This window comes from Pelobates fuscus, chromosome 1, assembly GCF_036172605.1.
Source record: "Pelobates fuscus isolate aPelFus1 chromosome 1, aPelFus1.pri, whole genome shotgun sequence".
NCBI classification, from domain to species: domain Eukaryota; kingdom Metazoa; phylum Chordata; class Amphibia; order Anura; family Pelobatidae; genus Pelobates; species Pelobates fuscus.
The window spans coordinates 234,611,940-234,624,463 of NC_086317.1; the positions used below are offsets into that span (position 1 = coordinate 234,611,940).

Consider the following 12,524-nt stretch of genomic DNA (forward strand, 5'->3'; position numbering starts at 1 on the left):
TACACCTTATACATTTTTTATTATTTTTACCTGGCATTTTATCTTTCTGGACTCCAAGTAATCCTGAGGTGGGGATCATACACCAACGCTGTTGTCAAGGAGCAGTTTGTCTGCTCCACTCTTGTGAGTACCTTTTTTATTTATTTTATTTATACTATTTTATCCAGTGAGCACTATTGGTCGTCTCTCTTTTTATTTTGAGTGTGGAACATACCCTTGGAAGAAGAAGCCTGCACCATATCCCATAAGCGGGGATCATACCGCTGTACGCTTTTCATACTAGAGCTAGCTATAGCTCTAATACATGTGAGTGCATTAGTTTCTTTTATTATTTCTTGTTCCGTATTAGACGTACCACACTATTTTTTTTTTTTAATCTGTTTTATCGTTTCATAAATATTGGATCCCCCTGAGGAAGGACAGCAAGGACATTGTTCCTGATCAAGCACTTTATAGACTATTTGATCTAGTAGCACAAGTCTCTCACACAACCTCTAGCAAATAACAAGAAATAATGTGTATACAAAAATTAGATGAATAAATTAAAAAGGCACAGGATAGCAATAGATAATTAGAGAAACAGCAGAAAGCTGGCTTGAAAAACATTTGAAAGAAAAGATTGAGAAGATGTTAAAAAGTTTCCCAAAGGGCATAGTAGGTTTTCTTAATCTTCATCCTGGGTTTCTCAGAGTCTTGCTATGATTGAAATGAAAGGTGTCACATTACAAGTGGATAGGGATTGTTTGATTAGAAAACCAGGTGTTTGCAATGATAATGAGAGAGGTCTTGGAACAAACAAGTAAAGCAAGGATTGCGATGTGCTCTTAATTGTCTTTTCATAGTAAGGTGATGATGTTTATTTTAATTGTTTTCAGACCTTGGAAAAGTACCATTCGTCTTCTATCTCCTTTTTTTATTATTTTTGTTATGTATGCAATTATATATATTATATAATTGTTTTAAATTATTTACATGCCCTTTACAAGTTTAATTGTATTGTTTCTGTATATTTTATTCGCATTCTACAAAATTTTTTTTCCAGTTAAGATATTGTAAAGTAAAGAATTTTTTTTTACTGATTATCGCAAAACAGTTTGTGTATGTGTTTCGTTTAATCTTAGGTGATGGAAAGGGAAGGAACCAATTTTGAGAAATACAATTTAGTTGCATTGTAGTATGGAAACTATTTATTTGTATTAAAGGGTTACTCCAAACATTATAACCATTGCAGCCTGGTTTAGTGGTTATGGTGTCAGGAGTCCCCTGTTTAGCAAGTTTAGCAAGTCTTGCCCCCTTACCTGGGTTCCCACAGAGCTCTAATACTCCCTAATGGTCCAGTTAAACGCTTCTGACTCCTGCAGAGCTGTAGAAGTCTGAAGCCGAGGTGGTTGATATTCATTGGATAAAAGTGTCAGCTGACCGCTCTCAGCCAATTTGTGAATGACGTTGCCAGAAGTGAAGTTACACCTCTGGCAGCTGAGAGGTTAAACTCTGTATTTGCAGTGTTTCAAATTGAAACTACGCACATGCAGACTCCAGGCACCATGACTTCTTCATATCACTGAAGTGGTCATGGTGTTTAGAGTAGCCCTTTAAATAATGAACTGTTTGTAAACAGGTAATACAATATCTAGAAGAAGGCAATATTACTTGCAGACTTGTATGTCAACTGGCAAGTAGTTTTCTATTGTATCAATGAAAAATGGACCCAGGAAATGTTTAACTTGATAAATAGTTGTCTTTTTTAAACTCATCTACTGCGTACAGCGGAAATAGCTGCTGATATATCATTTTATAAGAGAATTTTTTTTTTAGATTTTTGCAGCACGTGTGTGTCATCTGTTCTTTCCTGAATTGCACACAGAACAGTGTGGGATTCTCAAGAAATTAAAAACAAGTGACTTTGCTATAAAATGACTATTAAACTCATGCTTATCCAAAGTAGATAGATCTTATAGGAACATAAAGGTACAAAGGGTAACATTTTATCTTTAATTTATAGTTTGTCGTGACAATGAATTACATTCTGATCATTAGGCATCTGGCATCTATATACCTAGCTTTGAAAAACAGCAACAGATAAGACTCCATTTCAAACAAGCCCTAAGGACTTTACATTTAACAAGCTAAGCTATAGTCATGTGACAATATAAAGGTATTCACTATACGCAATATGTGCAGACAATCAGGAATCATGGTTCTGGTGCATGCTGGTAACTATCATGGGATGGAGAGAGTGCTGGACACAGTAGCATATATATTTTATGTATATGACATATGTTATTTTTTTACTAGGGCCTTTATCTGTTCATGAAATCGTATACTCTGGTCAGGATCCAATGAGAGCCTCTGTGTGGCTCTCCTCCACCGCAGCCCTCTGTGTGCCTCCCACCCAGCAGTCCTCTGTGTGCCTCTCACCCCCCCAGCCCTCTGTGTGCTTCTCTTCTCCTCACATCAGGCTGTCTAATAAACCTAGCGGTCGTGCCTGCCCTGATGTCTGTGAGTGTCTGCGAGTTCTATATGTGTATTTCTGCAAGAGTGAGCCAGAAGAACCCCATAAAACCTTGCACTTTGGTAGGGATCTGACCTATATTTTGCTAAAAGATCTACCTGTCATGGTAACAACATACTAGCATACATTAATAGCATAAATTTAGCATTTAATTTGAATTAAAAAAGTAAAGAATACATAAACACTTGTTACTACTGTAAACATTTTTGTTTTTGTTATTGTTTTTCAGCACTAATTTAAAAAAAAAAAACGTTTTTTTGACACTTTTTTTTATCAAGAGACATCTTATTTTATTTTTTGTGAGGGATATATATAAATATGCTGTTGCTTTAAATACCACTGTTTACAAAAATGGAATATGTTCTTTTAAAAAATAGAATTTGATAGGAAAAGTGCAAATACAATAATACAATAATTGTTGAGGAAAACCCAATGATCTAACTTTAACCAAAATTAATTATATAACGTACTATTTTAAAATAGTTCAGTTGGTCAAATGCATATTTGATTATTGCCAATTATGGCCTTGATTTAATTTTGGATTAACATTTTAAATGTTGTCCCGCCCGTCCGAAAAATCAATAAAATATCATATAAAAATATGTCATTATGGACTACATCCAAAATAAACACATGTTGTTTGGAGATGGAGGCTGAACTGTATTGCCTGAAATCAGTGGGAAGTCTTTTTGTTTAGTTTTGCTTTTACTAGTGCTCCATATTTGCTGATAGAATTTGTTGTGTTCACCTCTTAAAGCACAGTAGATATATAGATGATATCTAAACCAATAAATGATAAGTCGATTTTCCTTATTTTGCTCTTTGGCAGATAGCTGGGGTAAAGTAGACATTTCTATTTTACCTTTAGACGCTGTGCTAAAATCTACAAAAAAATCTAATAATTATGTAACATACATGCAACATTTTGTAGCTAAGAATCTTTTATTTTAAATTAAAATTGGCTTATATACTTCATTGGCAACATTCCAACCATACAATTTTACGCAGTTCCTCACACCTGGTTAGCTGTTTTTGTAACTTTTTGCAGAATGCATAAATCTAAGGCTTTTATCTTTATGAATAAGATTTGTATTGGTCGTCAAGTAGAGCATCAGATGCAACAATCGTGGACGCGTAGGTCCAAACCAGCAACCATTAAATCTAAGGATATTTGCTGTTTATATTGCACCATAGCTTTGTTTCATAACAAATGTAGATTAAGCCACTGTGACTTGGAACGAATAGCATTTAATGCATATTGTTTAAAAGAAGAAAACCAGAGTCTTAATACTTAAAATAATCTAATGTCTCAATATGACCCTATAGCTGAATATTTACTTATGAGACAATATATGTATCAAATTATATATTAGATGCTTTCATGACTGAAGCATTAAACGGTTGAATGAAGGCTACACTATTACGTGATTTTGGTTACCTTCCATATTGACTGTAATATTGGCAGAAGAAATTACTTTGATATTATCATATTGAATGATCTAATGCAAGCTCCATCCCATTCCCTGGTAGGCCTTCAAATTTTATTTCTGGGCAAGTTTACAAATTCAACTCAAGAATCCCATCTTCAATGGATTCAGGAATCTTTTTTTATTTATTGTTATTTTGTCTTTCTTTCTTTCTGGATTGCAAGACACAACACATGTACATTTTAAAATGGAAAAAGGTGCAGAATTAAAAAAAGTAGTCTAACTCATAGCAAACTTTTGCATAGATATCAATTTGTTAAAGCAACACACAGTTGTTCATTGCATTAAAAGGAGTTAAGTTAGAGTACAAGGCATACCATTTAAGGTTATCTGGTTAATTAAGTCTACCCTGTTCAAGCTATCTGGTTTAACCATTTTCACCTTGCAAGGATCAAAGATGCCCCTATTAAATGATAAATAATCTTTAAGTTGATTTTATTTATATATATATTTTTTTTAAACCATAAATATTAAAAAATAAATCTGGCAAAGTTACATTTGTTTCTTTTAAAAATATTCTTTCAGCTAATTAAAAAAAAAAGTTTGTAAACTTAAGTCCCAAAAATTTAAATTATCTTTCATTCTGATCTCCAATCATATACAATGTTTAATTATAACATTTACATCAAACCTTGTTTATCCTGATTCCCATTGCTTGAGTTTTAGCTATATTTAATTTGAAAAAGGATAATTTGCTATATGTATTTATTGTACATTATAACTCTTTCATTTAGGTTTCTGGATAAGTAATTGTATTTAAAACATCATTTGCAAATACATTGAATTTATATCCCTCATGACCAATGTTTACATCTTTTATAGTTGAGTTATTGATCAATTTTGACAGGGCTTCAATGGCAAGAACATTGGGTATGTGGGACAATGAACACCCCTATTTTGCTCTTACCAATTTTAAAAGGTGCACAATAGAACGCTCTCACCGAGTTTATAAATTCAGAAGGAAGAGAAAATTTGGCCAATACGTCTCTAGGGAAAGGTCTTTATTTTTTTCAATTCGCAATTGCAAATAGTTTGTTTATATTAATGTTTTTATTAATCAGTATATAGTTGCTAGAAAGCATTTGTTAACCCATGCAAGTTTCCATGATTTCTGAATTAGTTGTCAGCCAGTAAACTAATAACAAGAGCTTCAGCTGCACTGATTGCTGAATCTCCGGGATATTAAAATCTCCGCTATGCAATAAATAAATAAATAAATAATGCATTACACTAAGGACACATTACATGGTAATAAAAATAATTAAATTATGCATTATGTGTTATAGGCTTACATACTATTATTAGTAGCAAAATACAAGTTAAACCACACTTTTCTTATTTTTTTTTGCCTGTGTATAAGGGTGTTACAGTCTGAATCTTTCATTCCCCCTGTTTTTTTCTTACCCTATGCAGTAAAAAAAAAATTAAAGGATGTATTATTATAATCCTTGGTGAAGATCCTCTGGCTATTTAGTCATGTGGCTAATACTCTTGCTGTTGGTGACTGATGTCTACAAATAATTATTCCATTGGTATTACTAATATTGTATTTTTTACTGTCTCAATTGTATGATCATTTACGGTTTTAAATTTTTTTTTGAAAGTCTAGAATTTTAAATAGAGCTGCAGACCTGTTTTCCTCTTTAACTCTTGAAATTTTACTATTGGTCTGAAACTCTGCATTGTGTTACTGACTACAATGTTGGAACATTAACAGCCTAGATTGGAAATGGTATGTGATTCTCTAGAACAGTGGTTCCCAAGCCAGTCCTCATGGCCTACCAACAGTCCAGGATTTATGCATTTCCCTTTTTTATTCCATTGGAGATACTAACAAAATCTGGACTGTTGAAGACTGTTTTAGGAACCACTCTTCTAGACCAACGACTAATCCAAAATTTCATTAAAGTCAGGTGCTCCGATCAATGAGATTAGATCAGGTTTGTGCTTGAGGTGCATTGTACACAAATTTTGGTTACTGTCAGAACCTGTTCTTGCCAGGACCTAGCTGTTTATTTAAACCTGCCCAGATCAAAATAAATATTAGAAGAATTAGAAGAAGAATTGTATAGTTGTGTCGAAAAGGCTAAACATTTTCTTTTTTTATGCTCGGGATAATGATGGGAACTCCATGGACCCCATAAATCTTTTAATGTTTTATTTGCTACAATATGCTTCCCTTTTTAGAAACTGGACAGCTCTCTGCTGTGTCACTGAAAGGGTTAAATTTAGACTTGATGTGAACACCTGGTCAAACTATTGGTAGTGTGCTGGTGCAGCGCTAGAAGTTTATATAATTTTAACAGTTGTGAATATTACTGGTAACACTTGGGAATCAACTTAAAATGTGGGTATATACATGGACAGTACCTTTTGGTATACAAATAATGTCCTAAGTAGATATTCAATACACTTTGGAGAGCTAATAGTATATAGCTCAATTTGATAGCTTGTGGGGTCCGTGAAGGCGACCCTATCCCTTCTTTTTTGCTGGATATTATTTTCTTTAAATTCTGAAATGTTGAAACATATATATGGTGCAGTACCGTATGGTTCCAAATATGTATAAAAAAGAACAGGTGGGTACTTACAGACACAGAGCCATCCACATCGGCTCTGATCAAGGGTATATGTGGTTAAGGACCACACACCTTCTTTAAAAGAGCAGGAACAATGCCAGCAGTGTTATACAAATATAAGTATATTTATTAGCATAAAACTATATATAACAATATAAAAAACTATGTATAGCAATATAAAAACACTGGATAGGCATATAAAAAGTCCAAATAGATAAAGACCGGTGTATTCCAAGCTTGGAATACACCGGTCTTTATCTATTTGGACTTTTTATATGCCTATCCAGTGTTTTTATATTGCTATACATAGTTTTTTATATTGTTATATATAGTTTTATGCTAATAAATATACTTATATTTTTATAACACTGCTGGCATTGTTCCTGCTCTTTTAAAGAGTCCTGCTCTTTTAAAAAGTCCAAATAGATAAAGACCGGTGTATTCCAAGCTTGGAATACACCGGTCTTTATCTATTTGGACTTTTTATATGCCTATCCAGTGTTTTTATATTGCTATACATAGTTTTTTATATTGTTATATATAGTTTTATGCTAATAAATATACTTATATTTTTATAACACTGCTGGCATTGTTCCTGCTCTTTTAAAGAAGGTGTGTGGTCCTTAACCACATATACCCTTGATCAGAGCCGATGTGGATGGCTCTGTGTCTGTAAGTACCCACCTGTTCTTTTTTATACATATTTGGAACCATACGGTACTGCACCATATATATGTTTCAACATTTCAGAATTTAAAGAAAATAATATCCAGCAAAAAAGAAGGGATAGGGTCGCCTTCACGGACCCCACAAGCTATCAAATTGAGCTATATACTATTAGCTCTCCAAAGTGTATTGAATATCTACTTAGGACATTCTTTGTATACCAAAAAGTACTGACCATGTATATACCCACATTTTAAGTTGATTCACAAGTGTTACCAGTAATATTCACAACTGTTAAAATTATATAAACTTCTAGCGCTGCACCAGCACACTACCACTAGACCTACTTTTAAGATAAGAACTTGGTGTTACAGCTGCTCATCCGTTTTCTTCACTTTGCAAATTAGCGCTAGTACTACCCTGTTTTGTTTGCACCTGGTCAAACTATACTAAGAGGTCTGGATTATATTCATTTCTTATGGTGCTGCTTACTTACATGGTGCGTATTTATTATGTTCTGGGTAAATGGCTGTTGGGTAAATAGAATTTTGCAAATACAATTTGCAAATGAACTAAAAGCACAACTCCAATGGATAAATCAACCCAATCCAATTACGTTTGTGTTCAATATTCAGAATTTCAGAAAAGAGTGTTCATGCTATAAGAAATGCAATTTTATATGTTATTAGATAGCAGATGGTAAAAACATATTTGTTTTCTCGGAACTCCAGGTAATTAAAAAGACTTCACAAACTCTTTCTTGCAACTGTATGCTCTCTTTGAATACTAATGTTTTGTGATTAATAGCACATTATGTCATCATATATTGTCAAGGATTTCCACGTGGAATGAACCATGCTTTCTAATATATTAGTACATTTAAATATGCTTTAAGAACATTTTTCTATTCCCATTTCAGTCAAGTGACAATACAATTGAAGTTCTATGGTTTTGTATGAGTAACCCCTCCAAATTCTTTCAAAATTAAACAGCATAACATTTATTTCCAATGTGAGACGTATAGCCATCTTGTAAATAAAACAGGATGAAACAGTAATTTAGTGATTTAGGAGGACATAAAAAGTACATTTTATACACAATTTTATTTTGTTTCTTTTTAACATAAATAATTTTAGAAAATATATATTATCCCTAAGTATTTCTAAGAAGGACTGCAATATTTGGATGGAAACATAAATACCATTCTATGAATACATTACACCAACCCAAAGTATAATACTGGACATTGCAGGCCGCCCTGCCTTGTGCTTAGTGTACTCAGATTCCCCCTCACACCGGCTGGCTGTCTGTCTGTTAGAGTGCAACCTTGAACATTGATGTATAAATGCTTCTGTACAGTGTATGGAAAGGGGTAGGTAACCTACACATGTTGTGGACTACATCTGCTTTAATACAATTAAAATAAACATATACCAGTATATACACCTCCCCAATGTGATCACAGCAGAAATTTGTAATATTACCAATATAGGACCAATACGGGACTGGACTGTAATGCAAACAGCGTAGAACTGGATTTGGGTATAAAATATGCAGAAGATTGAAGCAGACGCGTTTCGGCTAACAGCCTTCCTCCAGTGCACTGGAGGAAGGCTGTTAGCCGAAACGCGTCTGCTTCAATCTTCTGCATATTTATATTTGTTATTTTATGTGTATTTTTGACACTCTGGGCTACAAAAAAGATAGGGGTAAGTGGAACTCCAATTTTGCTATATATATACTATTGTCTGCTTTGGGTTCCACCCCCATAGTGCCCACTAGTGTCTATACTTTTTTTTATATATATTTTTATACAATAAATATATTTTGCATCTAAATTTTGGAGTCTCATCTATCTGGATCACCTGGATCGTTAGCCAATATTGGCACCCCTGAGCCTGTTTTACAGAGCCTGGCACGGCTCTGGAGAATGTGAGTGAGAGTCACACACTTATCTATTACACATTTTTTATTATACAGTTTGCACTATGTTGTTGTCTTTTATTTTTTTTCTATTTTAGTTTATACCCAAATCCAGTTCTACGCTGTTTGCATTACAGTCCAGTCCCATATTGGTCCTATATTGGTAATATTACAAATTTCTGCTGTGATCACATTGGGGAGGTGTATATACTGGTATATGTTTCTTTTAATTGTATTATGTAAATCTGGTGCATAAGGGAAGCACTAGGGTACCGGTTACACCATTTATTGTATATTTTCACCATATACAGAACTGTCAAAATTTCAGTGAAGCGCCTACGCACTATCTTCTGTTTGTTATCTTTACATCTGCTTTAATGCTTTGCCAGCATGATGGCTGTAAGAGCATTATGGGAGATGTAGTCAACAACATTTAGAGTGCCAAAGACTGTCTATCCTTGGTGTAGGGAAAGGGGATGAGGTCATTTACAATCTATCTGCAGAGATACAAAGTATACAAATAATAAAGCCCTAGTAGACTACGTTTTTAGATGAAGAGCTCTGGGAAGGTAAGTAGGGCTTCATGTAATTTATTTGATTGCGCAATAATTCAACAATCAAAATAAATCATCTTCAAATCGCATATGTATAGTTCCAGGGGCGTATTAGCCGCGAGGCAAACAAGGCATTTGCCTTGGGCGGCATTTTCCAGGGGGCGGCAAAAAAAGCCGCCCCCAAATGCCCAAGGCAAATGTCTTGTTAGCCTTGCGGCTAACAGACATGCTGGGCGATCGGGCGGCGCTGGTGGGCGGCTGGCGAGGGAGCACTTCCTCTGAGCTGTCTGCTCAGCTCCTTCGCGCGCCGCAGAGTGAGGCTGGGAGCCGGAATATGACATCATATTCCGGCTCCCAGCCTCATTCTGCAGCGCGCGAGGGAGCTGAGCAGACAGCTCAGAGGAAGTGCTCCCTCGCCAGCCGCCCACCCGCCCGCCAGCCAGTACCGCTCGCCCAGCAGCCACTGGACCACCAGGGAGGAAGAGACACCCCCCCAGCATTCCCAAAGGTAAGGAGGCTGGGGGGGGGGTGTTTAAATAAATTTTAAAAAATGTGTTAATGTGTGTGAGTGTCTGTTAGTGTGTGTGTCTGTTAGTGTGTGTCTGTGTCTGTTAGTGTGTGTCTGTTAGTGTGTGTCTGTGTCTGTTAGTGTGTCTGTTAGTGTGTGTCTGTTAGTGTGTGTGTCTGTTAGTGTGTTTCTGTTGGTGTGTTTCTGTTAGTGTGTTTGCCTGTGAGTGTGTGTGTCTGTTAGTGAGTGTGTGTGTGTGTGTCTGACTGTGTGTGTCTGTTAGTGTGTGTGTGTCTGACTGTGTGTGTCTGTTAGTGTGTGTGTGTGTATGCTAGTTTGTGTCTGCTAGTGAGTGAGTGTGTGTCTGTTAGTGTGTGTCTGTTAGTGTGTTTCTGTTAGTGTGTTTGCCTGTGAGTGTGTGTGTCTGTTAGTGAGTGTGTGTGTGTGTGTGTGTGTGTGTGTGTCTGACTGTGTGTGTCTGTTAGTGTGTGTCTGTGTCTGTTAGTGTGTCTGTTAGTGTGTGTCTGTTAGTGTGTGTGTCTGTTAGTGTGTTTCTGTTGGTGTGTTTCTGTTAGTGTGTTTGCCTGTGAGTGTGTGTGTCTGTTAGTGAGTGTGTGTGTGTGTGTCTGACTGTGTGTGTCTGTTAGTGTGTGTGTGTCTGACTGTGTGTGTCTGTTAGTGTGTGTGTGTGTGTATGCTAGTTTGTGTCTGCTAGTGAGTGAGTGTGTGTCTGTTAGTGTGTGTCTGTTAGTGTGTTTCTGTTAGTGTGTTTGCCTGTGAGTGTGTGTGTCTGTTAGTGAGTGTGTGTGTGTGTGTGTGTCTGACTGTGTGTGTCTGTTAGTGTGTGTGTCTGACTGTGTGTGTCTGTTAGTGTGTGTGTTTGCCTGTGAGTGTGTGTGTATGTTAGTGAGTGTGTGTATGCTAGTTTGTGTCTGCTAGTGAGTGAGTGTGTGTCTGTTAGTGTGTGTCTGTTAGTGAGTGTGTTTGTCTGTTACTGAGTGTGAGTGTGTCTGTTAGTGTGTGTTTCTGTTAGCTAGTGTATGCGTATCTGTCAGTGAATGTGTGTGTGTATTTAGAATGCGGGGCGGGGGGAAAGGTTGGGTGGGGGTGGCGTGGGGGCAGGGGGGTCGCCTGAGTTTTGTCCTGCCTAGGGCAGCACAAAACCAGGATACACCACTGTATAGTTCATAGGAAGGTACAGAGCTCCTCTTCCACCATAATGCTCTGAATAGAGAACCTCAATTTTAAAGATTACATGAACTTACTCCATATTTAATGCACAGATCCAACTTCTCCTACAGTTTGTAAGAAGCCATAGCTCAGAGTGCACAGATCGCTCACAACCAAAGCAGATTCAAAATTAATCCCTACATTTTTATCTGAGGAGTAAATTATTAACATTTCTTCCTTTTCCCCATTTTCTTCTTTTGTTTGTCTTTGTATGAAGTGGTGGTGGGTTCATCCCATTTGGCTTCTGCAACCCAAAATGAATTTTACCTTTACCCTACCTAAAGGGCTCTTGTTCACTTATAGCATTATATATTTGATTATTTCTGTGTTGTACCCATTTCTTGCATGTACATTGTATAACGTAGTTTTTTGTTGTTATTGGGATTATTTATTTATTTAAAATGTGATTTTGCTCTGTGAAACGTATGTGCAGATCCATTCTTGTTATGTCTACACCTCAGCAATGGCACATGTGTTTTTATTTAAAGTAACTAGTAGCCAATTTATGGTATAAAATTGCGGAATCCTAATATGCATTTTCCTTTGAATTTAGACAATAGAAAATATCAAAGTGTATCTTCATGAAAAGGAGCTTTGGAAGAAGTTTCACGAAGCTGGCACAGAAATGATCATTACCAAGGCCGGCAGGTTTGTAAATATTTTATTATCTTCTATTACTAATTGTTGAAGACATTTGCTTTGATTAGTCAAGACTAGAATGTATATGTTGATATTTTTTTTTCATTATTTACGAAGAAGCTTGTGAAGTTTTTTAGGAGTTCACATTTCTAAATCAAGCCAGGAGGACTAGTTAGAAGATAATTATTTTATTTGGAGACTAGGAAAATACTGGTAATAACAACTAGCTACTAGTTATCTCTCTGTAATTATCATGACCATGTATGCATTGGATGATCCTACCAAGCTATCCATTTGTGTGAATGGTTGGCTATCCATGGGTTAGAGAGCCATGCCTCCTGGGTGGCTTCTTTAGTTATTGGCCAGGAAAAGGTAATTTCTGTGGCAATAAAGGTAAAAAAGAAACAATGAAGGAGAATTTCTTCA

General features: G+C 35.9%; 1 protein-coding gene across 3 annotated transcripts in view; it reads left to right on the forward strand.

Annotated features, from left to right (window-relative positions):
• The window catches only part of TBX4 (T-box transcription factor 4), a 186,162-nt gene that overhangs the window by 54,601 nt on the left and 119,037 nt on the right, over positions 1–12,524 (forward strand). For all 3 annotated transcript variants that reach the window (XM_063444510.1, XM_063444509.1, XM_063444511.1), the window contains exon 3: positions 12,013–12,107. In XM_063444510.1, coding sequence (XP_063300580.1) covers positions 12,013–12,107 — 95 coding nt within the window. The remainder of the gene's footprint in view (positions 1–12,012; positions 12,108–12,524) is intronic.